Genomic DNA, 14,272 nt, shown 5'->3' with positions numbered 1-14,272 from the left:
ACAAGGCTTTTAGATACACTGCAATTTTGCTTTTGCACAGCCACGTTCAGGCATTGAAATGGACAGTTCTGAACAAATGTCGCACTGTTTGCAATTTTGTTTTTGCACAACAGTGTTCAGCCATTTACATAAGATGTTTTATACTTAATCATACACTACATGACTATTAGGAATAAACCCATCAGACATGTGGACATCATTTCTTTCCAAAACTACTTACTGCTCAAAGACGATGCTTAGTTTTTAAACAGGTCCTACTAATCCTAGATAGCTTGGAGAAATTAAAAATGCACACCAAACAAAAGCTCAGGTCTCAAGAGGTTAACATTGGTTCCCAGTTTCTCAACTGTAATGGATTACAGTTACATTTATCTTGTAATTTAATTGCATAACTTCATTATTTGTTACTAGTTCCTCCTCAACACTGGTGCCAGGCATCTAAATCCTTTCTTACTGACACTGTGTCATGTATCTGCCACACATGCACTAGCCCCTACATGTGTGTATAAGCTGTAGTAGGCTATACTGTACACACACACATGCACAAGTTAATCACTAGTCTCTCCACTGCACTAACCCCACCTGTCCCACCTAAAACTGTAGACCCGCCCCTGGATACAACACTGACAGTTAATGTTAGAGAGCTGATCATTCATGCTGAAGTCTGCAGTGCAACACTGTGTACAAGTTATTTAACCCGGCCTGGGTGCATGAGGGGCCTTAAATGTCTTGTATCACACTCACAACATAAACATACTGTAAACTGTGCAAACTGTGCAAAGTACAATCCACAGTCTTTAACGTGAGAGGTCAAAAACCAAAACACGTGCCGAGCTGGAGGCCAGTCTATGCAGGCTACTTAGGAGCTGTGGAATGAGATTTGTGCGACTTTAAAGTGGATCAGTGTTTTGTAATGAATGTTTTTTTTTTTCCTCCTCCTCGTCGGTGCCTGCCTATTATTAGCTCCGGAGGCCTTACAGTAAGTGGAGGTGGTTCCATGACGGTCAGGGCTGCAGCTCTGCATCGCACCGACAGGCTTCAGATCAGCCTTCGTATTTTTGGCAATGCAATCGGACTTATCGCACTGATCCAGCCAGGGGACGTTTCCTGAAACATCTGCGGTCGGCCGCCCGTTTTCAAGCCTCGTTCACCTTGCCTCGAAGATGAAGTTAAATACGAGCTGCCGTCAGGTGCAAGCCGCATCCGATGGAGCCCTGCTTTTTATCTCGTTCATCGACCAACCCGATGCAGCAGCACTTCCTTATGTTGCGGTAAGACAGACAACACATACATCCTGCAGAGGAATCAATGTTTTTTATTTCCTTGTCGCTGTTTTTGTGCGCTGAGCGTGCAGCCAGATAAACAGGCTCAAGAGTCAGTGACGGGGTGTTACATAAGGTGTAATGCAGCAGAGCCTCATGACTAGTGTCTCGGTGGTGGTGGTGGGACTGTTCGGTCCTTCTGGTAGGATATGCACAATTTGACCATGTTTGCTGTGGATGATAAGGAAGGGCTGCAAGCTTATTTAATGGTGATTTATGTAGGATAGTCTGGAGGCGCTGTGTGGGTTATAAATGTATAGGGTCTGACCATATGAAAATGATGAATTAATTCGGGAGTTGCGCAGTGGAGACTGTAACCGAAAAGGGCATATGAATGAGCAATATTAGGGGCGGTGTATCTCTATAGTGTCATACAGGCCCAGCCTAAGGTCAGACTGTCAGATGATTTGATATATATGCCTAAGTGGAGGTGAGACCTAGCCTATAGGGATGCAGATTGTGCAGTCAATGAAAGGCTGGTTTTATGAATGGCTGCAAACGTCAAATGACCGTCAGAAAAAATCATAGTAACCCGTAATAGTAATCTCTAGGGCATTGTAGACAAGTCTGAAACCCTGCTTTAAGAAATAAACAATGCTTTCCTATTGTCATCCTAAAAGAATCTGGTTGTAGTGTAGGTGACCAAAAGTGAGGGGAGGGGGCCAGTTATTTCTGCACAGCAGGTGCAGGAACACCAGGAGCATCTGACCTCATTCATAAGAAGTTAGCACCACCTGTCTCTTCTGATCAGAGGTGGTCATTCAGAGAGCAGTATCTCATTCAAGGAGGAGGATGCTGGACAAAAATCAGATAGTGGTCTGGCATTTAAGCATAGATCTGGTCAGTGTTATGACATTGCTTGGACATTACAGTGAACAGAGTTTGATGTCCTGCCTGCTGTGGTGGCTCAAGTTACAACTAAAATGAGCTGATCACAGCAGTTGTGACGTTTATATGGTGCTGTTTTTCTAAAATAAGAAAAAGGAAACATCATCAGTGCAATAGATGGAAGATTGTAGACTGTGACACACGCAGACAAAGGCTACAGTTCCCTTGGAAACCAGTCCAGCTACCTAAATGATCAGCCACCATTTTCAAGACTATGAAATAGTCTCTTTACCTATTCCCTCCATTTCATTTAATGAAGGTGTGTTTGTGGATGGCAGATTTCTAGTAGGCGCTGTTATGAATTAGGCCAGTGATGATTGAAATGAGATGTTTTAGGCTTGCAGATTGTTTTAGGCTTGCAGATTGTTGAAGGGATTACAGAAATATCTGCAAAGGAACCTTTTTCTTATCCAGAAAAATGAAGACTAAACAGATTTTGAAATGGCTTTCTGTTTTTAAACTGAATATGCCTTACAATTAAATAAAATGTTGAAAATTGGTACTTTTGCAGTGTTGCAAACTCTATAGATCCAAAAAAAAAATCTCCCCCGTTTTGTTTGCTTGGCCCTTTAAATTTTTTTCTACATCAGGAGCAAGGACAGGGAACTTGTGAATGGGCACAGGGAAGTCACGAGACCGTCCATTGATAGCTCTGCAGGCAGAACGAGCAGTGCAGATGAGGAGTAGTCACAGTGTCTAATATCCGTATTGATCCATGTTCCTGTACTGTTCGGGACAATAGTTTAGGATTTCAAGTGCTGATGCAGCTCTCTGTGCTTCTTTGTGTTTTGACAGGTCCCAGCTGACAGATTCTGATATGGACTATGAGAGGCCAAACGTTGAAACTATCAAGTGTGTGGTGGTGGGAGACAATGCAGTCGGAAAGACCCGCCTTATCTGTGCCCGGGCCTGCAATGCCACACTGACTCAGTACCAGTTACTCGCTACACATGTGCCCACAGTCTGGGCAATTGACCAGTACAGAGTGTGCCAGGAGGTGAGCATGCAAGCTTGTGACTTTTTAAGATTACATGCTTATTTTTAAAATGTGAAAAGATGTATTCAAGGATTTAAATCTCTGGTCATTGAAGTAAACTAAACCTATTCAAAAATGTAACATTAAATATGGCTAAAATGCACATTTAGCTGTACACATTCACACTAGTGACTCACAAAAATGAAATATCCCTGGATGTGTCATCTCTTATTAGGTCTTAGAGCGCTCCAGAGATGTGGTGGATGATGTCAGTGTGTCCCTTCGCCTCTGGGATACTTTCGGAGACCATCATAAGGACCGGCGTTTTGCATATGGCAGGTGAGTTATTATAAAATTCAGTGTTAGTCTACCACTATGTGCCCTGCTGTTTCCTGAGTTTAGTGAATTTGTCCTGCATCTTTCCCTCAGGTCTGATGTGGTGGTACTGTGCTTCTCAATCGCCAACCCCAACTCTTTATATCATGTGAAAACCATGTGGTACCCTGAGATCAAGCACTTCTGCCCCCGTGCTCCTGTCATTTTGGTGGGCTGTCAGCTGGACCTGCGCTATGCAGACCTGGAAGCGGTGAACAGGGCACGGAGGCCTTTAGCTAGGTAGAGGGACTCACGTTTGAACGAGATTCAAATAGGTTGTTTGAGATTTACTCCTCTTGTGCCAGAACTGCCTTTGATGTATTTTCTTGTTTTTCAGACCCATTAAATCCAACGAGATTCTTCCTCCAGAGAGAGGTCGGGAGGTGGCCAAAGAGTTGGGAGTGCCATATTATGAAACCAGTGTTGTTGCTCAATTTGGAGTCAAGGACGTCTTTGATAACGCTATCCGAGCTGCGCTCATCTCACGCCGACACCTGCAGTTTTGGAAATCTCACCTCAGAAATGTTCAGCGGCCTCTCCTTCAGGCGCCCTTCCTGCCACCGAAACCTCCCCCACCTATAATCACTGTGCCTCCTCCCCCAACCACCACAGAGGAGCATCCAGTCGGTCTTCTGGAGGACCCACACTGTGCTGATGTCATCCTGGTCCTGCAGGAGCGACAGAAAATCTTTGCACACAAGATATACTTGGCGACATCCTCTTCAAAGTTCTATGACCTCTTTATTATGGACACGCAAAATGAGGAGACTGAAAGGCCCTCTCGTGGTCCTCTCTCTGGCCGAGAGCTGCTGATGCGTGCTGCTAGCTTTGATGTTTGCGAAAGCAGCGACGATGGAGACAGGGCCAACCTGAGGGCATGCACTAGTGATGGGACTTTGAAAGACTCTGAGGGGGCCCGACGGGGCAGACTGCTCTCCTCGTGGAGCCGAGCCTTCGTCAGCATCCAGGAGGAGCTGGTGGACGACCCTGTCACATACAGCCCCAGGCCCATGACTGTAGTGCACATGGACCAGTCCATGCAGCTCGGTCCTTTCCGAGCAGTGCTTCGCTACCTGTACACTGGTCAGCTAGATGAGAATGAGAAAGAGCTAATGCACATTGCACACATCGCTGAGCTGCTGGAGGTCTTTGACCTGCGGATGATGGTGGCAAACATACTTAACAATGAAGCCTTCATGAACCAAGAAATCACCAAAGCCTTCCATGTACGGCGCACAAACAGAGTCAAAGAGTGCTTGGCCAAAGGCACCTTTTCTGGTGAGTGGAAATGATTCATTTGTTCGTGTGTTCTGCTCTAAATAGAGTGGACGCAGCTGAAAGTGAGGTGTTCTTTGTGTCTCATCTCTGTATTACAGATGTAGTATTCAAGCTAGACGATGGGACCATCATGGCCCACAAGCCTTTACTCATCTCTAGTTGTGATTGGATGGCAGCTATGTTTGGCGGGCCTTTTGTGGAGAGCTGCACTAAAGAGGTAAGTCAACTTACATGACTTGTTTATTGGGCTGTGAAATTAGACCAACAGGGCTCAAGTACAGACCAAAGTTGAACTGTCTTGCCATGCTTCGAAGCTTCGATAGTTGCCGTGATAATCGATGTCAAAATAAGAATTCGATTTTTATATAAGTATATATGCATTACCACAGATTGCATAAATTAAGAAATAGCTACACAACATTATTAATTATGCATCAACGCTTATTAGGTTTTTTTTTTATTACTTTTTAGTTATTCTCAGACAAGGACATTTAAACTTAGTGACAGTTTGTGACTCTGACTTGCTCTCATCTAATGTCAGTCACCAGCAGTCTTGCCAGAACCTCTGAAACTGGGACAGTTTGACCACATGTGACAGGCTTACAGATATGCTAGTGAGTCAAAAATGTCAAGCGTCTGGAATAGTATCAAAATTTGCAAAAATTACCCCCCCAAGTCAAGTGCCAGATCCAAAGGAAACTGGTATGCCACAAACCAAGAGTGAGCTCGGCAAACCACCTGAAAACAATAAGTAACAGCGTAGCCATCTTGCAAATTGTTGTATTGGTGTATTGGCTATTTTGGTGTGCTAACAAAGTCACATTATTTCAGGGACATGCACAGACGTCTTGATTTCTCATTTAAACTCCCGCCCCATCAAAGCTTTGATTTATCATGAATATTTCTTACTGAAGCTTTGATGCCCAAAAACTCGTATTTGGGATAGCCTGAAACCAAAGTCAGTACAGGGTTAACCTCCATGTTGCTGTCATTCCCAGTGGACTTGTTATTGCCAGTGACATCATAGGGTGACATGCTACAGTGTCCAATGGTGATTTAAGACTGGCTCCATGGGCAGGGCTTCACAGCTAGGTTTGTAAACAGAGTGTTGTGGGAGGCTGAGTCCATTCTGGCAGAACAACAAACGTAAGCTGCCATTTTGTGTGGGCTTAGGTTACACAAAAAAAACACATAAGTCCAATTTAAGTTACACAAATGAACAAATCATCTGTGGAGTCCAGTGATCACAACACAGTCGACTTATAAAGCACTAGCATTTAAAACGTAATCACTCTATAATTACACAAAGCACGCTAGTGCAGCAAAGATCGTTACCTGTACTGAGCCAAGTAGAGCACCAATGAACTTAGTGGTCTGCGTACAAGGAATAATTTAATTAGAGGATTGCTGGTCTGTTGTAATACAATTACACTGGCTTCTGTGATCCAAACATACTGTAGTTCTGTGAGCTCTGTTTGTTTTTCCGCCTTAACACAGAACGATGAAAAATAATACATGTGAAAAATACCTCTGCAGGTAGTTTGAGAGTTAGATATTGTCATTTAAAAAAATCAAAAGTCAGTTGGCTCTTCAAAGCTTTTTTTTAGATGTACTGAACAAATTATCAGCTTTGAGACACTTCATGATGTTTTTCTTTTTTTGTGTGGCTATTGTTGCTGCTACAGCTGGAGCAGAGCTGAAAAAGTAAATCACAATTCTGAAAATAACCAGATTTTCTATCATTTTATTTTTATTAAATCATATAAAAACAAGAGTGAAAAGAAGATTTCTTCTCCGTTTTCTATTAAATGCAAAACACAGCAAGTCTTTGAGCCCCCGATTCATGACTGTGTCACATGTTCCTGTTTCTAAGGTGCTGTTTCCCAACACAACTCGCAGCTGTATGAGGGCTGTGCTTGAATATCTCTATACTGGGCGGTTTTGTTCTCGGCCTGACCTGGATGCAATGGAGCTTATTGTTCTTGCCAATCGTCTTTGCCTCCCCCACCTGGTTGCACTTACAGGTACATTTGGTATAGTTATTACCCTGTAAACCACAGGATTGTATTACAGAAAGCCATTGTGATAATGCACACAGTGACCAGCCTTTATGTTTCTTTCAGAGCTCTACACAGTAACAGTATTGACGGAGGCAGCGATGATGGGGGCTGACATTGACGGAGACGTGCTGGTGTACTTGGATATGGCCCAGGTAGAGTTACCTGTCAATCATCAGTAAACAGGGAGGGCACTTAAAGCTCTTTATATAATGCTTAGGCAAATTGTTTTTTTTTTAATGAGGGCATTTCTCAGGGAGAGCTGCTCTGGAGGCTGAAATAATCTTTACACCTCGTAGGTGGAGCCAAAGAAACTCTGTTTTTCAGAGTGCTGGTCAGCTGTTTGGTGTAGTGAATGGCAACAGATCTTTGGAACAGTGGGCACTTTTAGGATACATGGAGCCAGGCTCAGCACTTCAGTTTATCTCAGCTGCATCTTCAGCTGCATTCTCACTTCAGGTCTACCTCTTCAGTGTCATATGCAAGGCTGGATTACCAGTTGGACAAAAATGTGCAAGAGCTATGTGTTCATTTGTTTAGTTGCTCTTTTTTTTCTTAATATGCACCACTAAAGCAAAAAAAAAAAAAAATCTAATCTTGAAGCATTGTCTTAAAGATGTTTTTACTAATGCATGCATGCTAAAATTAGCATTAGCTGATGAGCAACACAATATGAGGAAACTGTATGTACAGGCAGAGCCAAACCGGAACCCCAAGGTCACCTAAAACGTCCACTGTACTCACTGTTGTCAAATATAAATATAAGTTAATTTTTTGAATAATGCATTAATGACCTTGGCTCTTTAGTCCTGTCTATTTAAGTGTATTTCAAATAATGAGGTGTCTGTCAAAACCCCACAGCAACCATGCCTTTCATGTACAACAGTTCCCAAATGCAAAATGACAAATAATGATTTTGTATGTTGACAGTTCCACGGCGCCCAACAGCTCACTGGCTGGTGTCTTCATCACATCTGCACCAACTACAACAGTGTCTGCCGCAAGTTTCCCCGAGACATGAAGGCCAAGTCTACAGGTAACACACACGTGTGATCTGGTAGCACATGAGCGACCTTTAATGTCCTCTCTAAACAAAGTATGAACAGTACAGTATGCCAACAAACTTGTGTGTGTTGTGTGGCCATTTGGATCATAGCAGCATAAACCAGAAGGGCACTTTGAGAATGCCAAAGCTAATAATCCAGTCTTCTGTGATATGCAAATCTGCAAATGCAACCACTGAATATGTCTGATTATATTTCTTTAATATCTCTGGTGGAGTTAAATGCAGACAATTCACATTTGGATATGAGTAAGAGTATAATTAGTTGTATGGTATGTGTGTATGTGTGTGTACACTTTAGTCTGAGAAAAAAGCTTTGTTAGAATTGTGGTTCTCCCATGAAACCACTGTGTCCAAGTGTCCAAGATTACTGTTACTGTTACACATGAATGTGGATTGTGATATGGAGTCACTGTATTTCTACAATTGCTTATGTTTTGTCACTACTGAACTTTGTTACCATCTGGTGGATTTTAAGATCTATCGTATTTATTCCATCAAAGCCAAATGTCCTATCTTGTTAACAAAAGGGAAAAAGTTTTGTATCAACCCCACGATTTGGATGTCGTCCAAAATTTCATGGGTTCTTTCACCAAGTTTCATGAGAATTGGGCCAGTAGGTTTTTTGTATAATCCTGCAGACAAACAGACAAACAAACCAAACTAAAAACAAGACCCCTCTTAGGCAGAGGTAATTGAAACGTGTTAAATAGGTTTTAGGATAGTTGGCCAAATAAATGAAATCTGCAAAAGCAGATTCATCTCAGTGGACTTATTCCACCTCAGTAAGAGATACATTTAGTTTTGAGCACTTCAGAATTAAATAATGATTTCATTATATAACCAGGGACTACTAAAATTGATAGTTACTGCCTACACTGTACTGGTTTGATCCATCATCCAAAAATATGCTTGTGTCATCTGGTCCTTAGGTTGCTCTCTTTTCCAAAATAAAAAGATAAATAAATAAAAGTCTAGTGTTGCAAAATCGGTAATTACAGTAGGTCCATACAATAGCCTGTTAAAGGGTTTATATGTGACATTCAGAGCACTAATATAGCAGCTAACCACTATTTGCTTTGTAAAGATATAGTGGAGTAATGGTGTCCTGAACCGAGGATGAAGTCACACTCCCTCTGTGTTGACTGTTGTAATCTGCGTTTCTCCGTAGTTTAGCACTGTTTATGGAGTGAGCTGCTAGCTGGTTCAGGCACCTCCAGGTTTTGAACCTGTCCAGACGGTCTGAATTTTCCATAGAGCCACTTTAAGTTTTTTTTTTCCTTTATGAATGCTGTCATTTTTGCTATTACACTGGAACTTAAGGTCGTGTTTATATATAGAAATAAAGTTGTTATAATTCATACACTATATAACAGTGGTTCCCAACTGGTCCAGCCACGGGGTCCAGATTTTTCCTTAATCAATATATAAAGGTCCACACAGTTTAATAATTTAACAATGTCATCCTTGCTTTTGGCCACATGGTCAAGCTAGTTTTCTGTTTCTGTCAAGTAGCTGTGCGTTAATCAATAATAATAATAATAATACTAATAATAATACATTTTATTTAAAAAGCACTTTTCAAAGTTCTCAGTCACTTTACAGAGACAGTTCAAACACATCAAATAGAACAACAATTTTCAGCAAAGACATCGAAGACAAAGAGGAATAATAATGGGAGTGAAAAAACAAGTAAATAAGTAAATGAATAAAAGTAGCTAAACATTAAAAGCAGAACGGAACAGGTGAGTTTTGAGTAGTGATTTGAATGATGGGAGGTCAGTGCAGTCACAGATGTGTTTTGGGAGGGAGTTCCAGAGGGTGGGGGCAGCAACGGAGAAGGCTCTGTCCCCCCAGGTTCTGTGCTTGGTCTTGGGGACGGTGAGAAGGTTGGCATTGGAAGAGCGGAGGCTGCAGGAAGGGGTGTAAGGGTGGAGCAGGTCTGTGAGGTAAGAGGGGGCCTGGTTGTGGAGGGCTTTACAGCTACAGCAGGAAATGGTACTTTAAAATAAAAGCTCTCTGCCAGAAATTCACTGTACTTTAAAATAAAGTGTGGTTTTTACAAACTTGACATGTTTGCGAGTCACTTGAAGTCCACTCAGAAGGGACCCGCGACCCACTTTTGGGCTGCGACCCACCAGCTGGGAACCACTGCTACTGTATATAAGATTTCCTCTGTAATGTATTTCTAACAGAATGATTATTGTGAAAAATATGCAAATATCACTAAGATTTGTTTCTTCCAATGTATATATGTGCTGCAATTTGTTGTTGTGACCTTGTTGAAATGCAAAAATCATTGTGGGGAAATTGACTTTTGAAATTCCTACATGGCTTTTTCATATTTCTAAAACAGTTTATTCTGATGCAGAGAACCAAGAGTACTTTGAGAAGCATCGCTGGCCCCCTGTGTGGTACCTGAAAGAGGATGACCACTACCAAAGAGCACGCAAAGAGCGCGACAAGGAGGACTACCTGTACCAGAGACGGCAATGCAAACGCAAGTGGCTCTTCTGGAACCTTCCTTCCTCCCCTAACTCAAACTCTCCCTCCTCTGGCTCATCCGCTGTCATCTGACCGAGTGGTAAGGGCCAGGCCCCCTCTGAAGTGCATCAGTGTGGAAGTGGGTCGTAAAAGATACAATAAAAGAGAAGCACTGCTGGCTAGGTACGCCCCAATTATTCAGGCACACAGTCTCTCCTCCTGTTTGTTTGCCTCTGCAGTCAAACGGCACTCCTCCAGGTCTGCAAGGTCAGCTTAATCTGGCGGTTAAAGTAATGAGTTTTGTTCCTTAGATTTTTAGCTTGGTGTACATGAGACTCAAACCTCAGTGATATGAACCTCACTGACATATGGCACAGTGTAACTGGCGCAAATAACAACTCATAGTGATTGTTATATGTTCCACCAACTGAGTTTTAAAAATAGGACTCTGCTGGCACAGAACTTTCCACCTATGATCATGATTATCATCAATTAACCTGAACTGATAACCAAGTGCTGCTTATCAGCTGCAACAACCAGCAATTCAACACAGAACTTCTCAGTCTCAGAGATATAACACTTTGCCCTTAAGTGTTTGTACAATCTACCAAACTATGTGTACAGTATGATCTCGTCAACAGGATGTAATGATAGTATGGCCTGCCAGGAATCAATTAGTGCAGTCAGTCACTCGAACCATGCTGATTATGATCGTGTAAGCATAAATGAAAACACTGGCAAGTTCCACTCCTGTTTATTTGTGTACAGTCATTCTAGTTTTGAATGTTTTTGTACAGCTTGCACAGCTAAAAGTGATGTGAGTCTGGACACGCTCAGCATTTACGTATTGTGATCTTGTGATTTGTGGCCTCTTGTCACAAAAGGGCTTTAGTTTACATGAATGCATCCAGTGTCCTGAGACACAAGGGATCCCAAATCAAGGAAAATATCTGTATTTTCTGTAAAATGCCAGCAAAAACAAACCGCTATGATTTCATATGTGTTGCTTGATGAGGCTTGTTAGCACACATGTTTCCTGAGTCCCTCAATTTCACACTGAATGATTCCATCAGCTTGATCACTGGAAGGCAACACGTAATGCATCTCGGAGCCATTAGCAGCATTTCCAGAGCTGAAGCGACCGCATGTTCATCATGTGCACCGTAACTTGCTGATGGTGTGTTTGATGAATCAATCACGGGTGGTGATTTGGCCTTTAGAGATTTATCTTAGTCGTCGATCAGAGTATGCCCCCTGACTGTCTGCAGTTGGCTGTGTTAGACTTGTACATGCAGGAGGCTTCCTCATACCTAGGTGTCATCCATCCTCTTCTACACACCTCAAGCACTTTTTGGACTCTTCTCCACAGAGACACACACAAGAACCTCCAGTAGCAGCATCCCAGTGAGCGGCACTAAAGACAGAAGTGTCATGACATGCTGCGGCAAATTTAAAAAAGAAAAAAAAGGAACTGGGGAGGATACAAAACCATGATATTTAAAATGTTTAAAAAAAAAAGGCTGTGAAGTCGTCTGGATCAAGTCATCTCTCTTGATTTATTTTGCACAACTCACAGTATATGTTCAAGATTGTCATACTGTTGTACTTGATTGTAGTATGGACTGCATCTCTAAGCATGGTGCTCAGTGAAGATGGGTAGTATTGTAAATTGTACAAAATATCAGACGAACTGCAAGTAACTTGCATCACTCTAACGTGCTGTTACCTAATATTGTGCACTGCAGGCAGTGAGCAGAATCGTACAGTATTACTGAGTAATACATATACACTGTACTGAATATAGACTTGACTTGCATTTAGTTACTGTGCAGCTACAAACTGTTGTTGAAAATAACTGAATACTCATTGTGCTGACCTCCAGTTACATCTACTATATGCTGTAGTATACATGCAAATTACAGGCAGTTCAAACATACAGTTGACAAATAGTAAAATAGGATTACAGTGCAAAGTAAAGTAGACACATGTTTATATAAATGACATAAAGATGTATGGTACATCCATAAAACATGCCATTGTTATCAAAAAAGTCTGATGGCAGCATTATGTAAAGAAAGGCTAGCTTTAATCCTGCATAATGATATGATTGGTTAGACTTTTCCATACAGTTTTTACTAGACAGATACTTAGAGCCCAACAAAGAGCTTAAAATGATGGAGTGGTATGAATCAGTTCAGTGACAAAATCAGTTTCTTGCTTGTATTAACTCTCGACCTAATAACTACACTGCATGAACAGGGCTCGCCAAAGTAGATGACGTTTATTCACTGTCACTTAAAGTGTAAGATATAGATTTAGAGTAGTGGTGCTGGTGCTCTAAGCAGTAGCTTTAAATTGTTCTCGATTACATCAACTTCTGTTTATTGCTAAGTGAACATAAGAATCAAGTCTTTGGCGCCCATGGTCGGACATTAGGGTGAAGGATGAGCCTCTCTTAGAGCCAGCTTTATCCCAATTCTGAATGTTTTGATTTATTAAACTGTCTGATAACACAAAATATAGTTCAGTATAATAGTTTAACAGCAGGAGGGTCTGTTTTGTTAGAATTTGCCTTGGTGGTGTGATTGATAAATATCATAGACATGCATTTCATTCCTCAGTGCATTGCATTTCTCAACGAGTCTTCTGCTGATGTTTTGCATCAACAACACCTCATGCCTTAATGTACAGTGTAGTGTATGGTATCGAATGTAAAGTAGTGTTACTGTGGTTACTAGTTTGTTTGCTCTGTGTTCAGTTACCATGGTGCTCTCTAGGTTGTGTGTGCGTGTGTGTGTACCTGTAAATGTACATAATCCATAATTTGGATGTAAAGCGATCGACTTGTGATCGATTCCGTGAGTGAGCTTCAGTTTGAACACTGCAGAGGGTTTAAGTCCTTTTAAAGCTATAAACACAAATCTAATTAAGGACTATCAAGGCCACACTAGACTAACATAATGACAAACCATCAATTTGTGACATTAACCATGTAATGAATGCAGGGATTTCAAATCTGTTCTATTGTTTTAAAAATCGCTTTATGCTAACAATCTCCAGTTTTGGAGTCTGCATAGTTACAAAATGCGGAGACAGCGTGGCCATCGGGAGTAAGACTGTAACTCAAACATGTAAATAGAAATTGTGTGATGACTTGCAATTCAAACTTGGCATAGCAATTGATACAAGCTATTGCATAGTTTAACATATGTAATGTTTTTGTACTATGCATACTGAAATGTCTGACTTTGAAATTACAAACTTGCACTGCTTTGTAGCACCAGGTTCTATTCAAACTGCATTAGATGGTATAGCAACATCATTATTAGATATGTAGACAACATCAGGTAAAAAAACTATAAATAAATAAAAAAAAAAAAAAATTAGATCATAAATTACAAACAAGTTGTCACTGGGGCCCTTTTCCATATGTTTGGGTGCTAATTTCACCGCTGCAGAGAAGCACAAACCAAAGGGAGCTTTAGCAGCACCAGGAATATATTATATATGCTGCACAATCACTACTGCATAGTTTAAGAGGCCTTGTTCTGAAATGGTTGAAGATTAAATAAATAAATCAATAAAAAAAACATTAAATGACAAGAAAAAAACTTGAATGTTTTCTCAGTGTTCAAAGCCTGGATGACGTTTTCCTTAGTCATCAGGTATTTTTGTTCTCAAGAGCTGTTTTTATTGTTTAGGAGCTGTAAATCTGAAATTCTGTAGCATGTGTTCTTGAAAATGTGTAAATAATATTTACTAAATAAAAAAGGAAGCAACGTGAGCAGTTTCAGAGCCCTTTTTAGTCATGTCATATGACACTTGTGCA

General features: G+C 41.2%; 1 protein-coding gene across 2 annotated transcripts; it reads left to right on the top strand.

The window, feature by feature from the left end:
• Positions 1–982: 982 nt before the first annotated feature.
• Positions 983–14,191, top strand: LOC126395024 (rho-related BTB domain-containing protein 2-like). Of its 2 annotated transcripts, none has more exons than XM_050052215.1 (10): positions 983–1,271; positions 3,006–3,207; positions 3,422–3,525; positions 3,616–3,801; positions 3,899–4,839; positions 4,938–5,056; positions 6,713–6,863; positions 6,963–7,051; positions 7,827–7,932; positions 10,331–14,191. In XM_050052215.1, exons 1-10 carry the CDS (start codon positions 1,207–1,209, stop codon positions 10,534–10,536), a joined length of 2,169 nt encoding a protein of 722 aa, XP_049908172.1. In that variant the 5' UTR covers positions 983–1,206; the 3' UTR covers positions 10,537–14,191. The 2 variants fall into 2 exon arrangements, with proteins under 2 accessions (XP_049908172.1, XP_049908171.1); XM_050052214.1 differs by having other exon boundaries at positions 10,316–14,191.
• The last annotated feature ends 81 nt before the right edge of the window (positions 14,192–14,272 follow it).

This window comes from Epinephelus moara, chromosome 8 (assembly GCF_006386435.1).
Source record: "Epinephelus moara isolate mb chromosome 8, YSFRI_EMoa_1.0, whole genome shotgun sequence".
Lineage (NCBI taxonomy): Eukaryota > Metazoa > Chordata > Actinopteri > Perciformes > Serranidae > Epinephelus > Epinephelus moara.
This window is presented reverse-complemented; position numbering and strand designations above follow the sequence as displayed.

Bases quoted from the DNA above. Each gene is read 5' to 3' on its own strand.
- LOC126395024 (XM_050052214.1), top strand. From the start codon at position 1,207: ATGGAGCCCTGCTTTTTATCTCGTTCATCGACCAACCCGATGCAGCAG. The intron at 3,526-3,615 runs GTGAGTTATTAT...TCTTTCCCTCAG, and splicing joins CGGCGTTTTGCATATGGCAG to GTCTGATGTGGTGGTACTGT. The intron at 5,057-6,712 runs GTAAGTCAACTT...CCTGTTTCTAAG, and splicing joins TGGAGAGCTGCACTAAAGAG to GTGCTGTTTCCCAACACAAC.